Genomic DNA, 12,674 nt, shown 5'->3' on the forward strand with positions numbered 1-12,674 from the left:
GCCGGCGCCCATTGCGGCGTAGTCTGCGCCACCGAGACCGCAGCCGGCGCCTTCTCGGGAGCCAAAGGGCCCCGCTACACGCACTTTGGCCTGGAGCAGCTGGCCGCCCTGCTGGCCGGCCATGCGGCTGGAGACGGCCGCGAAGCCGTTCGGCCTGCCCCTGGCCCCGAGCGACTACCGCTACGCCCGACTGGTCTGGCCCCGGAGCCGGGGGCCCTGCCGCCGCCGGGAGACGCTCAGGCGGGTCACGGGGCTAGCGGCGGCCACGATGCTCAATTTCCTGGTCCGCTTCGTCCCCCCTAGGACGCCTGTCTGGCGGTGGGCTCTGCCCAGTGGGCCAGCCCCACCTGACGCAACCACGTCTTTCCTCTGGTCGCCGGCCCTTCTCCTTTTCCCCGACGGGTGGGCGGGGCTCTACGGCCCCGTGGGTTCCCGCAGGCCGGCCGGGGAAGTGGTCAGCGGCCCAGCGCGGACACTCGCAGGTAGCCCTGAGCCGGGACTGGGGGGGCCGGGGCCAGAGTTGGGGCCCCCGAGCCCGGTTGGGGATCAGCCCCTCTCGGAGCACGTGACCGGCGGCCCCGGTATAAAGCCGCAGGCGGCCCAGCCGCCTCTGCCAGCCGCAAACCCATAACTCAGCCCCCGGCCCGGCCCCCCTGACCTGCCCCGGCCCCTGCAAGAACAAGCCCCGGACGGGGGGCTGAAACCAGTCCGCGGGCGTCCAGGCGGGCCGTCTCGGGGGCCTGAAGGGCCAGACGAGGCCGGCCAGGAGGGAGCTGGGCCACCGGCAGGCGCGCGTTCCCCTGTTCGCTCTTCGACCTAACGGATTTAGGGGCTGCAAACTCGGGCCGCACCCGGCGGGACGCAGGCAACCAGGGTGAGACAAGCCAGAGAAGAGGGGAGAGGGGAGAGGGGAGGGGGCGCCTGGAGCATCTCAGCTCCACACCATCCTGATGCCTGTTCCCTCGGATCCTTGGCCTTCCCTCCCTTCGGGTGGAGAGGGGGGAGGGGAAAGGGGGGGGGGGGAAGGCAGCTGACCGCCCTTCCTGGCCCCCGAGGGGAGGAAGGCGGGAGGGGATGGCAGGGGCCGGGATGGCGGGGGCGGGAGCACGGCCAGGGCCGGGGCGGGGCGGGGGCCTGGAGGAGGGCCGGGGCGGGGAGCGGGGCCGGGGCCGGGGCCGGGGCCAGCTCCCAGTTGCAGATGTAAATGGCCAAAGGCGGCGGCGGCGGCCGCGGAGGTGGCTTTCCCGCCCTCGGCTAGTCAATAATTACCCTGCGGGAGGGCGACGACAGGTGCTGGGGGCCTTGGGGGCCTAGGTCCGGAGTGGGGCGGCCGGGAGCGGCGCGGGGGGCGGAGGGGAGGGGAGACCGCGGGCCTGATTTGTGGCTGCGGTGGGAAGGGAGGGAGAGAGACGGGGAGCGGGCGGGGGCGGGGGCGTTGGGCACCGCGGGCCCTGAGCCCGGCCCCCGCCCCTTCACCCCCTGCAGGATGAGCCTCTCGGTCTCCAACGCCCTGGTCCTGTCCATCTACGTGCTGACCTTCGTGGTCGGCCTGCCGGCCAACCTGCTGGCCCTGAAGGCGTTCGTGGGCCGCGTCCGGCAGCCGCGCCCGGCGCCCGTGCACATCCTGCTGCTCAGCCTGACGCTGGCCGACCTGCTGCTGCTGCTGCTGCTGCCCTTCAAGATGGTGGAGGAGGCGTCCGGTCAGCTCTGGATCCTGCCCGAGTACATGTGCGCCATCACCGGCTTCGGCTTCTACAGCAGCATCTACATGAGCACCTGGCTGCTGGCCGGGATCAGCGTGGAGCGCTATCTGGGGGTGGCCTACCCCGTCCGCTACAAGATGGCCCGCCGCCCGGCCCACGGCGTGGCCGCCGCCTTCGTCGCCTGGCTTCTGTCCTTCGGCCACTGCACCCTCGTGGTCATCGTCCAGTACCTGCCCGAGGACGGCTGCAAGTTCGAGAAGGAGGTCTGCCCCACAGTCCTCCAAAATGGTCTGGCCGCCACGTCCTGCTCCGCAAGCTCGAACAAGCCCACCTTCTGCTCTGACGTGAACACCTTCACCAGCAACCTGACCATCGCCGCCAATTGTTCCTTCAACGCCAGCGTGACCGTGGCCGCCCGGCTGAAGGCCTTAGCCCAGGAGCTCAGAGACACCTGCTCGGAGTCCATCGTGGTCGAGGTCGCCTCCAAACTGGACGACTGCGCTCAGTTGACCGGCACTTGCCCCCAGAGCATCTTCTGCTACGAGAACTTCACGGAGCAGCAGCTGAAGGTGGTGCTGCGCGTGCGGCTGGAGCTGTTCCTCGTCCTGTTCTGCCTGCCGCTGGTCGTCACCGTCTTCTGCTACTGGCGCTTCGTGCAGCTGATGCTGGCGCAGACGCAGGTCGGGGCTCCGCGCCGCTGGCGCGCCGTGGGCCTGGCCGTCGTCACCCTCTTCAATTTCCTCGTCTGCTTCGGCCCGTACAACGTGTCGCACGTGGTGGGCTTCCACACCGGCCGCAGCCCGACCTGGCGGGTCTACGCGCTGCTGCTCAGCACCCTCAACGCCAGCTTCGACCCGCTGCTCTTCTACTTCTCCTCGGCGGTCGTGCGCCGGGCCTTTGGGGACGGACTGCGCGCTCTGCGCCGCCGGGGGGCCTCCCTGCTGGGCCGGGCCATGCCCCAGCCGCCGCAGCCGCCCGCGGTGTCGCTGGGCCCGTCCGAGGACACCTCGACCACCTGAGCCCGTCGGGGGAGGACGGGGGGCCGACGGGGGGCCGACGGGGGGCCGACGGGGGGCGGACGGGGGGAAGACGGGAGTCACCGGCAGCCGCCGCCCCGCCGGCGCGGGACGGAGGAGGCGCCGGCCCTCGAGGGTTGGGCACCGCGGAGGGTGGACACGGGTGGGGCAGGGAGGCTTCCAATAAACGTCCCGAGGCCCACGCGGGCCAGCGGGAAGAACCCTCGTGCCCCCTTTCTTGCAGTTTCCCAGGCCCTCCTCTGGAGCCTGGGCGCGGGACGAGGAGAGGCCGTTGGCTCCGCGAACGGCGGGGCCCGAGGGGCGCTCCGGGGGGCTCTCCAGCCCCGGGCAGACGGTCGGGGGGGTGGAGGGGGGAGGGACAGACAACCAGGGACATTGCGGGAGGGAGCGTGGAGGGTTCAGTGGGCGCAGGTAGGGGGAAGGAAGGAGCAGAGCTCGGAGGGGGAATGGTGGGGGAAGTGAAGGGGAAGAAGTGGGCTCGGGGGCAGGAAGCAGGAGGGAGGCGGTGGGGGGGGAGAGGCGGGGGGAGAGACGGGGCTTAGTAGGGAGGGCCGGAAGTGGAGGGAAACGGGGGAGGGCAGGAAATGGGGAGGGCCAGCCTTGTTTACTGGAAATGCCGGCCGAGGGGGAACGGGCAGACAGATGGGCAGAGAGGGAACCGGCGCGGGGCGCGTTAATGGATAACAGTGGGAAGGGGGTAGAGCCGTGAGGGGCCGTGAGGAACCTCATTCTGGTTCCCCCTGGCCAAGCTTGGCCTGTCCCCACCCGGGAGGGGCTGACGCCGATCTCGAGACCCCGGGCTTCCATACGCTGAGGGAATGTTTCCCGGCTCGAGCACCCCCCGGGTGCCTCCCCGGAATTCCCCACTTCTGCCCGCTGAGCCGGGGAATGAGCCAGGGTTCAGGATTTCCTCAGGCCCAGCCCGGGGACCAGCTAGGCCGAGGGCCGGCCCGGAGGCCAGTTCTGTTCTGCCCCCTCTGTCTCCCGCTCCCACCTCAGCAGGGCAGGGGAGGGCACGGGAGGGCAGGGCGGGGGCCTTTCGTTTGGGAGGGCCAGCCAGCCCAGCAGCCGAGGACCCCCAGGCTTTCCGCTTCAGGCCACCAGGAGAGAGAGAGAGAGAGAGAGAGAGAGAGAGAAGCAGCAGCCGTTCGAACTGAGGCCACTGAGGGGTACCTCAGTGACCACGTAAATTAGCGATCGGGGCTGGTCGAACAGCCAGCCAGTAATCAGACTGCCCCAGGACACGGTCAAACGAGAGACAGACACACTTCGGTTCCCAACGCCAATCGCTCTCGGGTCCCATACGTCTTCCGGAGCAGGAATCCAAGCCTCTAACCGCTCCGTAGCCATTTATGGGCTGGTTGCATCTCCTCTCCACACCCCGTCTGCTCCAGACCTCCCCACAACAGCGTGGGGGGTCTCCTCTCCAACCGTCCTATTTCCTGTCAGATGGGGGCGGGGGGAACGGACGGACGACGGACTGGGAGTGTGCATATGCCTTCCCCTCCCCCTTCACGGCGTGCACCCACCCCTCTTCTCGCAGGTGGCTCTTTTGCCGTTCTAAGGGGTTGGTGGGCCAGTCTGCCGGTCATAGTCATCAAGAGTGTTTACTGAGAGCTTCCTCTGGGCAGAGCGCCTGGGAGCTTACAATAGAGTTAGTAGCACCAACCCTGGTTAGACCTAAAGCAGTTCAGCGCCGGGGGTTTCCGGGGATTTGTAGACAAATCAAGAGACAGAATGTCAACCTTCGGAGGTTCGACGGGCCCACCACAAACTTCATGTTTCTGGATTCATCTCTCTGTGTCTTGTCTCCCCGCCTTCCTCACCCACCCCCTGCCCCACCTAGTTCCTTCTCCCGGACGGGAACTGACCATATTTATCTGTCCCTCATCCAGGAAATGGGGGTAGGAGTGGGGGTGGGTAGAGTATTTGGAAATTTCAGAGAGCAGCAGGACACCTCGAAAATGTCACTGTACAGGAGGACTGGGGGTTGGAGGGGGGAGGGGCGTCGCACAGTCGGTCTGGGCTCTGTCCCGGGGTTTCCTTCACTACCCTGTGCTGACACCTGTGGTGGCCGGCAGCCACCAGGAAACTGTCTCCCACTCAAACGATCGGAGTCTACCACACCTTCGGGGTTCCGAGCCCCCGCTTCCGTGGCGGGCGGGGAGTGGTCCCCAGACTCGGCCGCTGAGGACATCTGGGGCATTGAGAACCCGACCCCCTGCGACCCGCAGTTCTTTGGCCCCGGAGGCGCGAGGGCTTCTTTTTTTGTGGTATTTGTTCAGCGTTTACTATGTGCCAAGCACTGTACTAAGTACTGGAGTAGACAAAGGCTCATCAGGTTGGACCCAGTCCATGTCCCACATGGGACTCCCAGTTTTATGCCCCATTTTCCAGATGAAGCACAGACAAGTAAAGTGACTTGCCCAGGGCCACACAGAGGACAAGTGGCGGAGCTGGGATTAGAAACCAGGTCCTCCGACTCTCAGGTCCAGGTTCTAATCACTAGGCCACGCTGCACCTCCTGTGCCCGCCGGGGAGGTCCCCCTTTCTTTCCGCTTTATATCCCCAAACGCTGATAGGCCACCGGGCTTCGTCTGCTTCTAAACCAGCATCAGCATTAGGCTAAACCGGCTAAACCCAAATTCTGTCCCCTAGATACCCTTTCCCGGGCCCAGACCCCGCCGGTCCCCGAGGCTGGAGGAGGCGCCTCGCACCCGCCCGCCCTCCCCCACCCCACCGAGGTGGCCCGGGCGCGGCCGGTGGGGCGCGGCCGGGCTCAGGTCAGACCTTCACACGTTTTGAGCTAAAAGAAGGAACCGCCTGGCCTGGGGCTGGCCGTGCCTGTCGCTGCCCCCTCCGCAGGCCTCCCCAGGCTCTCTTCTGGCGGCTCTTGCTCCAGGGCGACCGAGAAGGAAGCTGTGGCCAAAGCACAGAGTACGATTTCTGTGGGCTTGTGGTCAGGACCGGGTGGGGCCCCGGGGTCCTAGCATGTCAAAAGGCATCGGGGTGACAGCGATGGGGGCCGGGAGAGGGGATTGTGAATTGCTTCTCGGACCGTGGGCATGGGGGCGTCCACTGTCGCCTGGAGCAGCCCCCGCAAGCCAGGGTTGAGACTTCTGAAAAGGGTCTGGCTGGAAGAGGGGGTCACGCGAGAGGTGCGGAGAAGATTGGTTGGGCCACCCCAAGAAGCCGCATGTGTCTTCCGGCGCCCCTCGCCTCGCCCTGAGCCTCGCTCCTGGTCCCTCATCCTGGGCTCCTGCCTCATTCTAAGGCCCCGCCCCTTGCCCCGGGCCGGCGCCTCATAATAATAATAATAATAATAATGGCATTTGTCAAACGCTATGTGCCAGGCACTCTACTAGGCTCTGGGGTGGATGCAAGCAAATCAGGTTGGACACAGTGTCTGTCCCACGGGAGGTTTGCAATCCCGATCTTCATTTTAGAGACGAAGTACCTGAGGCCCAGAGAAGTGAAGTGACTTAACCAAGGTCATAGAGCAGACGGAGTGGCGGAGCCGGGGTTAGAACCGCTTGCCTTCTGCCTCCCAGGCCCGGTCTCTATCCACTACGCCAAGGCTCACCCAGGGCTCCACCCCTCGCCCCGGGCCCCGCCCCTCGCCCGCGACTCGGGCCCCTAAGCCCAGACGGAGCGACGGCCCCGCTTTCCGCCAGCTCGGCCTCCCCGTCTCCCCCTCCCTTCTCCGGCCCCACCAGCCATCTCCCCTCGACGACGGGGCCCCACTCTAACGGAGAAACAGTCCTTACCGTTTGGCGGGTCCCGGCCGGCACCGAGGGGAGGACGGGCTCTGTTGGCGGCGCGGGCCGTTGGTGGCGTGGCTCGCCCCGCTCCAACGCTCTCAGACCACGTGCCCCGGGCGCCCCGAGCTCCGCGGCCACTCCCAGTGCCCGGAGACGGAGGGGAAGCCGAAGGCTGCACTGGCCCTCTCCTCCCGCTCCTGCCTTCCCCCTTTTATCCCCCTTTCCTCCCCCTTTCCTCGGGGCCGCTCCTCCCGGGCCCGAGGCGCCTGCCTCCCGGGCAGTGCCTGGTTCTACCTCTGCCAAGGAGCCTGGCACGTGGGAATAGGCCGGGCTCAAAACGTGCTGATGATTGGCTGATAACCGGGAAGAGATATACCGTTGTCCCCTCGGGGACTGGGAAACTCCTCGAGTCGACAGCGGGAGGCGGCGGCGGAGGGGAGGGAGCGGCAGCTGGGCCTCGCCGAAGGTTTAGCTCAGCTGGCCGGGAGGCCGAGCCGAGCCCCGGCTGATCTGCGCGCTCCGCTGCCCCCCTCTGGTCGCTCGCTGCCACTGCAACGTGACCTCGCCCCGGCCGGTCTGGGCGCTCGGCTGCCCCCCGCTGGCCGCTCGCTGCCTCTGCACGAGACCTCGTCCTGGCGGCAGCAGGGTCCAGGTCTCGAAGCGCCGTGATGCTTGAGCCACACCGTGTACGCCCTTGCACTGATTTCTGTACACTCAGTTCTTTGCGCAGCTATTTCACTCCGTCATGCGGGCTACGACAATAATAATAATGATGATGGTGTCTGTTAAGCGCTTACTATGTGCCAAGCACTGTTCTAAACGCTGGGGGAGATACAAGGTAATCAGATTGTCACACGTGGGGCTCACAGTCTTAATCCCCATTTTCCAGATGAGGTAACTGCGGCACAGAGAAGTGAAGTGACTTACTCAAAGTCACACAGCTGACAAGTGGAGGAGCCTGGAGTAGAACCAACGACCTTTGACTCCAAGCCCGTGGTCTTTCCACTGAGCCACCCTGCTTCTCGGTTCTCTCCTTCATTCTTCTGCTCCCACTGTTTGCAAATAATTTTTGTCTGTTTCCCCCTTTATATAATAAAGTTCTGCAAGGCCGAGAACGTAGGTCCGGCTTCGGCTGTTATCTTATTTTCTTCCTGATAGACAGGAGACGGGCAGGGGCGAGGGACACCTCTGGCGCCAACCCTGAAGCCGCACCAAGGCCGGCGCGGGGGCGGGGCCGGGCCGGTGAGGGGATGCTAGCCGGGGAGGGGGGGGGGGAGGAGCAAGCAGGGAGGGAGGGGTTCTGCCCCCCCGGGGCCCATATCGGAGCAGCTGGGAAAGCTTCCTGCAGCTCCGAGGCGCCATGCGGACAACTAGGATGGGACAGGGAAGCGATCTGGGAAGACGCGGGGAGGGTGGATCCTGCTCGGGGCGCCACAAGCTCGGGCTCGTGCGGCCGGCCCGGGACAGGTGCAGCCCGGCTCCCTGCGGAGAGCTGTCCGGGTGTTGGCCCGATTGATCGATCGATTGATTGACTGGTCCGGCTCTTCTGCGACTCCCGGCCCGGCGGCCAGGCGGCGGCCCTCTCCGCTGGCGCTGGGGAGGCGCTCTCATTCATTCATTCAATAGTATTTATTGAGCGTTTACTATGTGCAGAGCACTGTACTAAGCGCTTGGAATGTACAATTCGACAACAGATAGAGACAATCCCTGCCCAATTACGGGTTCACAGTCTAATCGGGGAAATAATAATGGCATCTGTTAAGCGCTTACTATGTGCAAAGCACTGTTCTAAGCTCTGGGGGGGGGGATATAAGGTGATCAGGTTGTCCCACTTGGGGCTCACAGTCTTCATTCCCATTTTACAGTTGCGGTAACTGAGGCCCAGAGAAGTCAAGTGACTTGCCCAAAGTCACACAGCTGACAAGCGGCGGAATCGGGATTTGAACCCAAGACCTCCGACTCCCCAGTCCATGCTCTCGCCTCTGAGCCACGCTGCCTCTGCTCTCGGTCGCCCCCTGCTGGGCGCAGAGCGAGACTGCGCCTGAGCGGGGCGCCCCGGCCCGACCCGCGTCCCCCGAGGGCGGCGACCCGCCAGCGCCGAGCGATAGCCCCTCGGCGTCCTGGGCTGGCGGGACTCTGACCGAAACCCCTTCTCAGACCGCCGAAGGAATCTGCGCCTTTGGCCCCGCGGGTGTCCCTGGGGTCTCTGGCCCAGCTCTCATCCCCTTCCCTCTTCTCCCGCCCTCCCCGCTGCAGACAGACCTGGCCCAGCAACGGCTCCCCGCTTTCTGGTGCCTGATCTTTCAGTCAGTCAGTCAATCAATCAATCAATCAATGATATTTATTGAGCACTCGTTGTGTGCAAGCACTATACTAGGCGCTTGGAAGAGCACACTACAACAGGGTTAGCAGATACGTTCCCTGCCCACAACGAGCTTCCGGTCTAGAGGTCTACGGGGGTCTCGACTGGTCTCCGCCCCCGGACGCACCTCCCCCATGTGGGACTCAAGTTCCCCAAGTCACGCCAGTTAGGGCGGAGGGAAGGAAGTTTCGTAAGCTCCTTGTGGACAGTGACTGTGTCTACCAACTCTCCCAAGTTCCCAAGGGCTTAGTACAGTCCTGTGCACACAACAAGCGCTCACTAAATACCACTGAGGATGATGACAGCGGCGATGGTAGCGGGGAACTAGCGGCCGGCAGAGAGAACACCCCTGGCCTTGACAGCGCCGGACCGCAGCAGGTCAGCGCAGTCAGTCTCGGGGGCGGGCTGGGGAGGGGGGAGGGTTGCCTCTTCGTCTCCTTGGGTCTCTATCTCTCTTCATGGCTCTGTCTCTGAGTCTCTTTGCATCTCTCTCAGTGGCACTGAGTCTGCCTCACTGACTTCTTCTGTCTCTATGTCTCTCGCCGTCCCTCCATTCCCCGCGCCCCGACTTCCCTACGGACCGGCGGCAGGTCTGCAAGGACATACGGACGGACGGACAGCCAGATGTATTCGGTTCGGAGGGGGACACCCCCTTTATTGAGGTCCGGGGGGGGGGGGTCACTAGGTTTCACTGGGCATCGGGAATCGCGCTCCTCAGACCCTTCAGCTGCGGAGACAAGGAGAGCCGAGAGGGAGCCGGAAATCTGGGCCGCGGCCTCCCCTCCGTTCGCGAGGGCAGAGTCCCAGGGGCTCAGGGTGACTAGAGGAAGAGTTCGTCCCTTCCTCAGTCCCCACCCCAGAGCCATGCCCGCCCCGCCCCGCCCCCACCCTCTCCCCAGCCCTGTACCTTGGGAAAGGCATCCCAGTTCAGGAAGTAAAGTTTCCTCTTGATGGCCTGGAAAGGACAGGGGAAAGAGAGGAAGGAGGAGAAGTGCATGACGAACCACGGCCCCCTCCCGAGGCTGCACTCGGGGCAAGGAGCGGGGCCGGGGCCGGGGCCAGGGGTGGAGTCCGAAAGTGGGCAGGGGTAGGGGGCGGGGCCTGGCGGGGTCAGGGGGCGGAGACCGAAAACGGGGCCGGGACGGTGGCCGGGGGGCGGGGGCTAATAAGCAAAGTAGGGCCTGGTGCGAGGCGGGGCCGGGGGCGCTCACCTCGAAAAGCGCGTGCCAGTTGAAGAACTCATTCGGTTGAATGGCCTGCAGGAGAGGACTGTCGGTCAGGGCGGAAATCCGCCCCTTCCCCCCCGCCGCGACCCCCCTGGGGAGGGCAGCAAAGGGGAACAGGGGGGCGTGGAGGGAGGGGGGCAAGGAGGCGGCAGGAAGTCAGCGAGCGTGGGAGCCCGCGACGGGGGGCGGTGTGGCCCAGAGGAAGCAAAGGGGGAGAGGGAAAGGGGCATGAGGAACCGTCGCCTAGGTACTTGAATATTCATGAAGATGGAGGAGCTGACTGGGATGGGGAGCGGATCTTCATGAAGAGAGTGGGGCTGACAGGTCGCGGTTAATTGTGTATCCCGCGAGTCGCGGAGCGGGGAGAGTTTACCGCCCGCAGCCTGTCCACGTTCAGGAACTGGAGGTCCGAGTCCTGGATAGAGATAGGGAGATAGGGTGAGTGGAATCCGCTGGAGAAGAGTGGCCGGAGGCTCGGGGGACGCAGCTGGTGGGGTGGGGGGAGAGCGGGCCCGGGGGCAGCGAGGATGAGGGGAGCAACGAGGACGAGAGGAGCAGCGGGCCCGGGGACGGCGGGGCTTGAAGGTGGGGAGAGCGGAGCCGAGGGGAGCAAGGCTGGGAAAGGCAGCGAGCCCGGGGGGAGTGAGGAGGGAGGAGGGGATACCTGCGGTCCGTCAGCGTAGTTGGCCAAAGTGGTCTCTCCCTGAGAATGACAGAGTGATCAGAGAAGATTCTCCTTTCTCGCCCTCTCTCCTCTCTCGCCCGGCCGGCGCCGGGCCGAGGCTCCTGGGATCGGGGCTTCGATAAAAGCCCCCTCCCCATTCTTTACCCCGAGCAGGCTGCGGGCTTGAGAGCGGTTCATAGCCGACTCTGTGCCCCAGTCCTGAGGGGGAAGCGAGTCCCGAGACCGTGGTCTCGGACGAGGGGAAGGGCCCGGGCTTCCCTACTCCCAGTCTGCCACTCCCGCCTGCTGCTTCGAGCTACACGGGGCAGACAGGGGAGCATCGGGCCGGACCGATAGCGTCAACTCTTCGGGGGATTAACTCGCCGCAGAAGTGACAGAAACTCGGGTTCCTCCGTCTTGCCCGAGGCAACGAGGCTGCAGGGTTGCGGGCGCCCGCACCTGTCCAGCTCAGCTCCGAGAGAGGGAGTAGCATCCCCCCCCTCCCCTATCCTCCCCCGGCCCGCCACCCCTCCCCGCCGCCTCCCCGACCCCTTCTCCCGACCCGCTCCCCTCTCGCTGACTCCCCCCACCGCCGGCCCCGCCGGGCCCCGCGTCCCGGGCCCCGCGTCCCCGGCCCCGCGTGCGGGCTCCGTGCCAGGAAAGGCCCCGAGGATCTGTGGGGAGATGGGGTGGGGGTGGGTCCCACAGGGCAGGGATGGCTCCCCGGGGCGGCCCTCCCCCTCCCCGCGGCGGCCAGCCGGCCGGCCGGCCGGACTGACCTGCGCTGGCTTCCCCAGGGTGGCCGCCCGGGCTCGGGGCAGGCAGAGCAGGCTGAGCGCCAGCAGCAGGGCGGCGGGCAGCAGCGACAGTTTCATGCTGGCGGGTGGGGATGGTGTGAGCGGCGACCGCCGCCCCGCCGCTTTATTCTCCGCGCTCACGACGTGGGGGCCGTTCGGGAGGGGCCGCCCCGCTGACTCACCCGGACCCCAACACGCCTCCTCCCCGGGGCGCAGCGGGCGGGGGAGCGGGGGCCGGCCCGCGTTACACCCGCTGGGGCGCTTTCCCAACTGGGCGCGGGGAGCCGTGGGGCCCGACCCCCGGGATCGGGGACGAGCAGGGGACGGGGTGGGGGGGGGGGGGGGAAGGGAGCCGGGGCGGGAGGGCCGAGGGGCGGGGTCGGCGATTGAGCCACAGGAGACCCTCGACCCCAGTCCCGTCTCCACTAGTCCCGGAGGCAGGGAGGCAGGAAGGAAGGAAGGAACTGGAGGGGAAGGGGGTGGCTCCACCAGTCGAGGAACCCGAAAACCGGGGGAAGATCTAGGGGCATCTTGGGGGCGAGGGGGGAAATTGAGGACCGGGGGAGGAGGCTGCGTGAGGGAGGCCGAGGGACGAAGAGGTGGCCACGGGGCAGGGACGGGAGAAACTGAGGAACGGAGGAAGGGAGATTGCTTGGCGGCGGATGAGAGCGCCGAGGGAAAGCGGTAGCGATGCTGGGGCAGAAGGGACCTCCTCGTCCCGAAAGACGAGGGAGGGGCCGCGAAACACAGAGGGGCGACCCCGAGGGACAGGGGAGGGACCGCCGAACACAGAGGGGCGACACGAGGGACTGGACCGGTTTGTCGGCCGGCCCATAGCCCTGGGACCTCCTGACCTCTTTCCGATGCCATGGCCTGGTATTGAGGCGGGACGGGCTGCAGGGGTCCGCCCCCCCCAACCCCAGGGGCCAGGGCCCGCCCTCCCATGTCCCCTTTACCTCATTCTCCCGCCCGTCCCTATCCCTGTTTATGATCCCCTCTCCCGGCCGGACCGGTTTGGGGCGCGGAGGGAGCGGAGGCGGGCCTGGTCCAGCCTTATCTGGGAGACGCGCCCCCAGCCCGCGGCCGCCCCGGCCCCCGGGTTTTCCCGGGTAGATTCCTGGGCG

At 66.2% G+C, this 12,674-nt stretch overlaps 2 protein-coding genes across 3 annotated transcripts; one reads left to right on the top strand and one right to left on the bottom strand.

The window, feature by feature from the left end:
• The first annotated feature begins 416 nt into the window (after window positions 1–416).
• On the top strand, window positions 417–2,738 carry FFAR2 (free fatty acid receptor 2). Its single transcript, XM_029065294.2, has 2 exons — window positions 417–874; window positions 1,486–2,738. Exon 2 carries the CDS (start codon window positions 1,487–1,489, stop codon window positions 2,720–2,722), a length of 1,236 nt encoding a protein of 411 aa, XP_028921127.1. The 5' UTR covers window positions 417–874; window position 1,486; the 3' UTR covers window positions 2,723–2,738.
• Window positions 2,739–9,490: 6,752 nt separating this feature from the next.
• Window positions 9,491–11,660, bottom strand: LOC103166595 (keratinocyte differentiation associated protein). Of its 2 annotated transcripts, none has more exons than XM_029065350.2 (6): window positions 11,533–11,660; window positions 10,754–10,792; window positions 10,463–10,504; window positions 10,075–10,119; window positions 9,771–9,818; window positions 9,491–9,590 (listed from the first exon to the last, which is right to left on the bottom strand). In XM_029065350.2, exons 1-6 carry the CDS (start codon window positions 11,626–11,628, stop codon window positions 9,552–9,554), a joined length of 309 nt encoding a protein of 102 aa, XP_028921183.1. In that variant the 5' UTR covers window positions 11,629–11,660; the 3' UTR covers window positions 9,491–9,551. The 2 variants fall into 2 exon arrangements, with proteins under 2 accessions (XP_028921183.1, XP_028921184.1); XM_029065351.2 differs by having other exon boundaries at window positions 9,491–9,683.
• Between the last annotated feature and the right edge of the window lie 1,014 nt (window positions 11,661–12,674).

Source organism: Ornithorhynchus anatinus, chromosome 5 (assembly GCF_004115215.2).
Source record: "Ornithorhynchus anatinus isolate Pmale09 chromosome 5, mOrnAna1.pri.v4, whole genome shotgun sequence".
NCBI classification, from domain to species: Eukaryota; Metazoa; Chordata; class Mammalia; order Monotremata; family Ornithorhynchidae; genus Ornithorhynchus; species Ornithorhynchus anatinus.

Excerpts from the sequence above, each read along its gene's own strand:
- FFAR2 (XM_029065294.2), top strand. The coding sequence starts at position 1,487 with ATGAGCCTCTCGGTCTCCAACGCCCTGGTCCTGTCCATCTACGTGCTG.
- LOC103166595 (XM_029065350.2), bottom strand. The coding sequence starts at position 11,628 with ATGAAACTGTCGCTGCTGCCCGCCGCCCTGCTGCTGGCGCTCAGCCTG. Across the intron at positions 10,793-11,532 it reads CCCTGGGGAAGCCAGCGCAG|GGAGAGACCACTTTGGCCAA; the intron begins GTCAGTCCGGCC and ends TGTCATTCTCAG. Across the intron at positions 10,120-10,462 it reads ACGTGGACAGGCTGCGGGCG|GCCATTCAACCGAATGAGTT; the intron begins GTAAACTCTCCC and ends CCTCTCCTGCAG.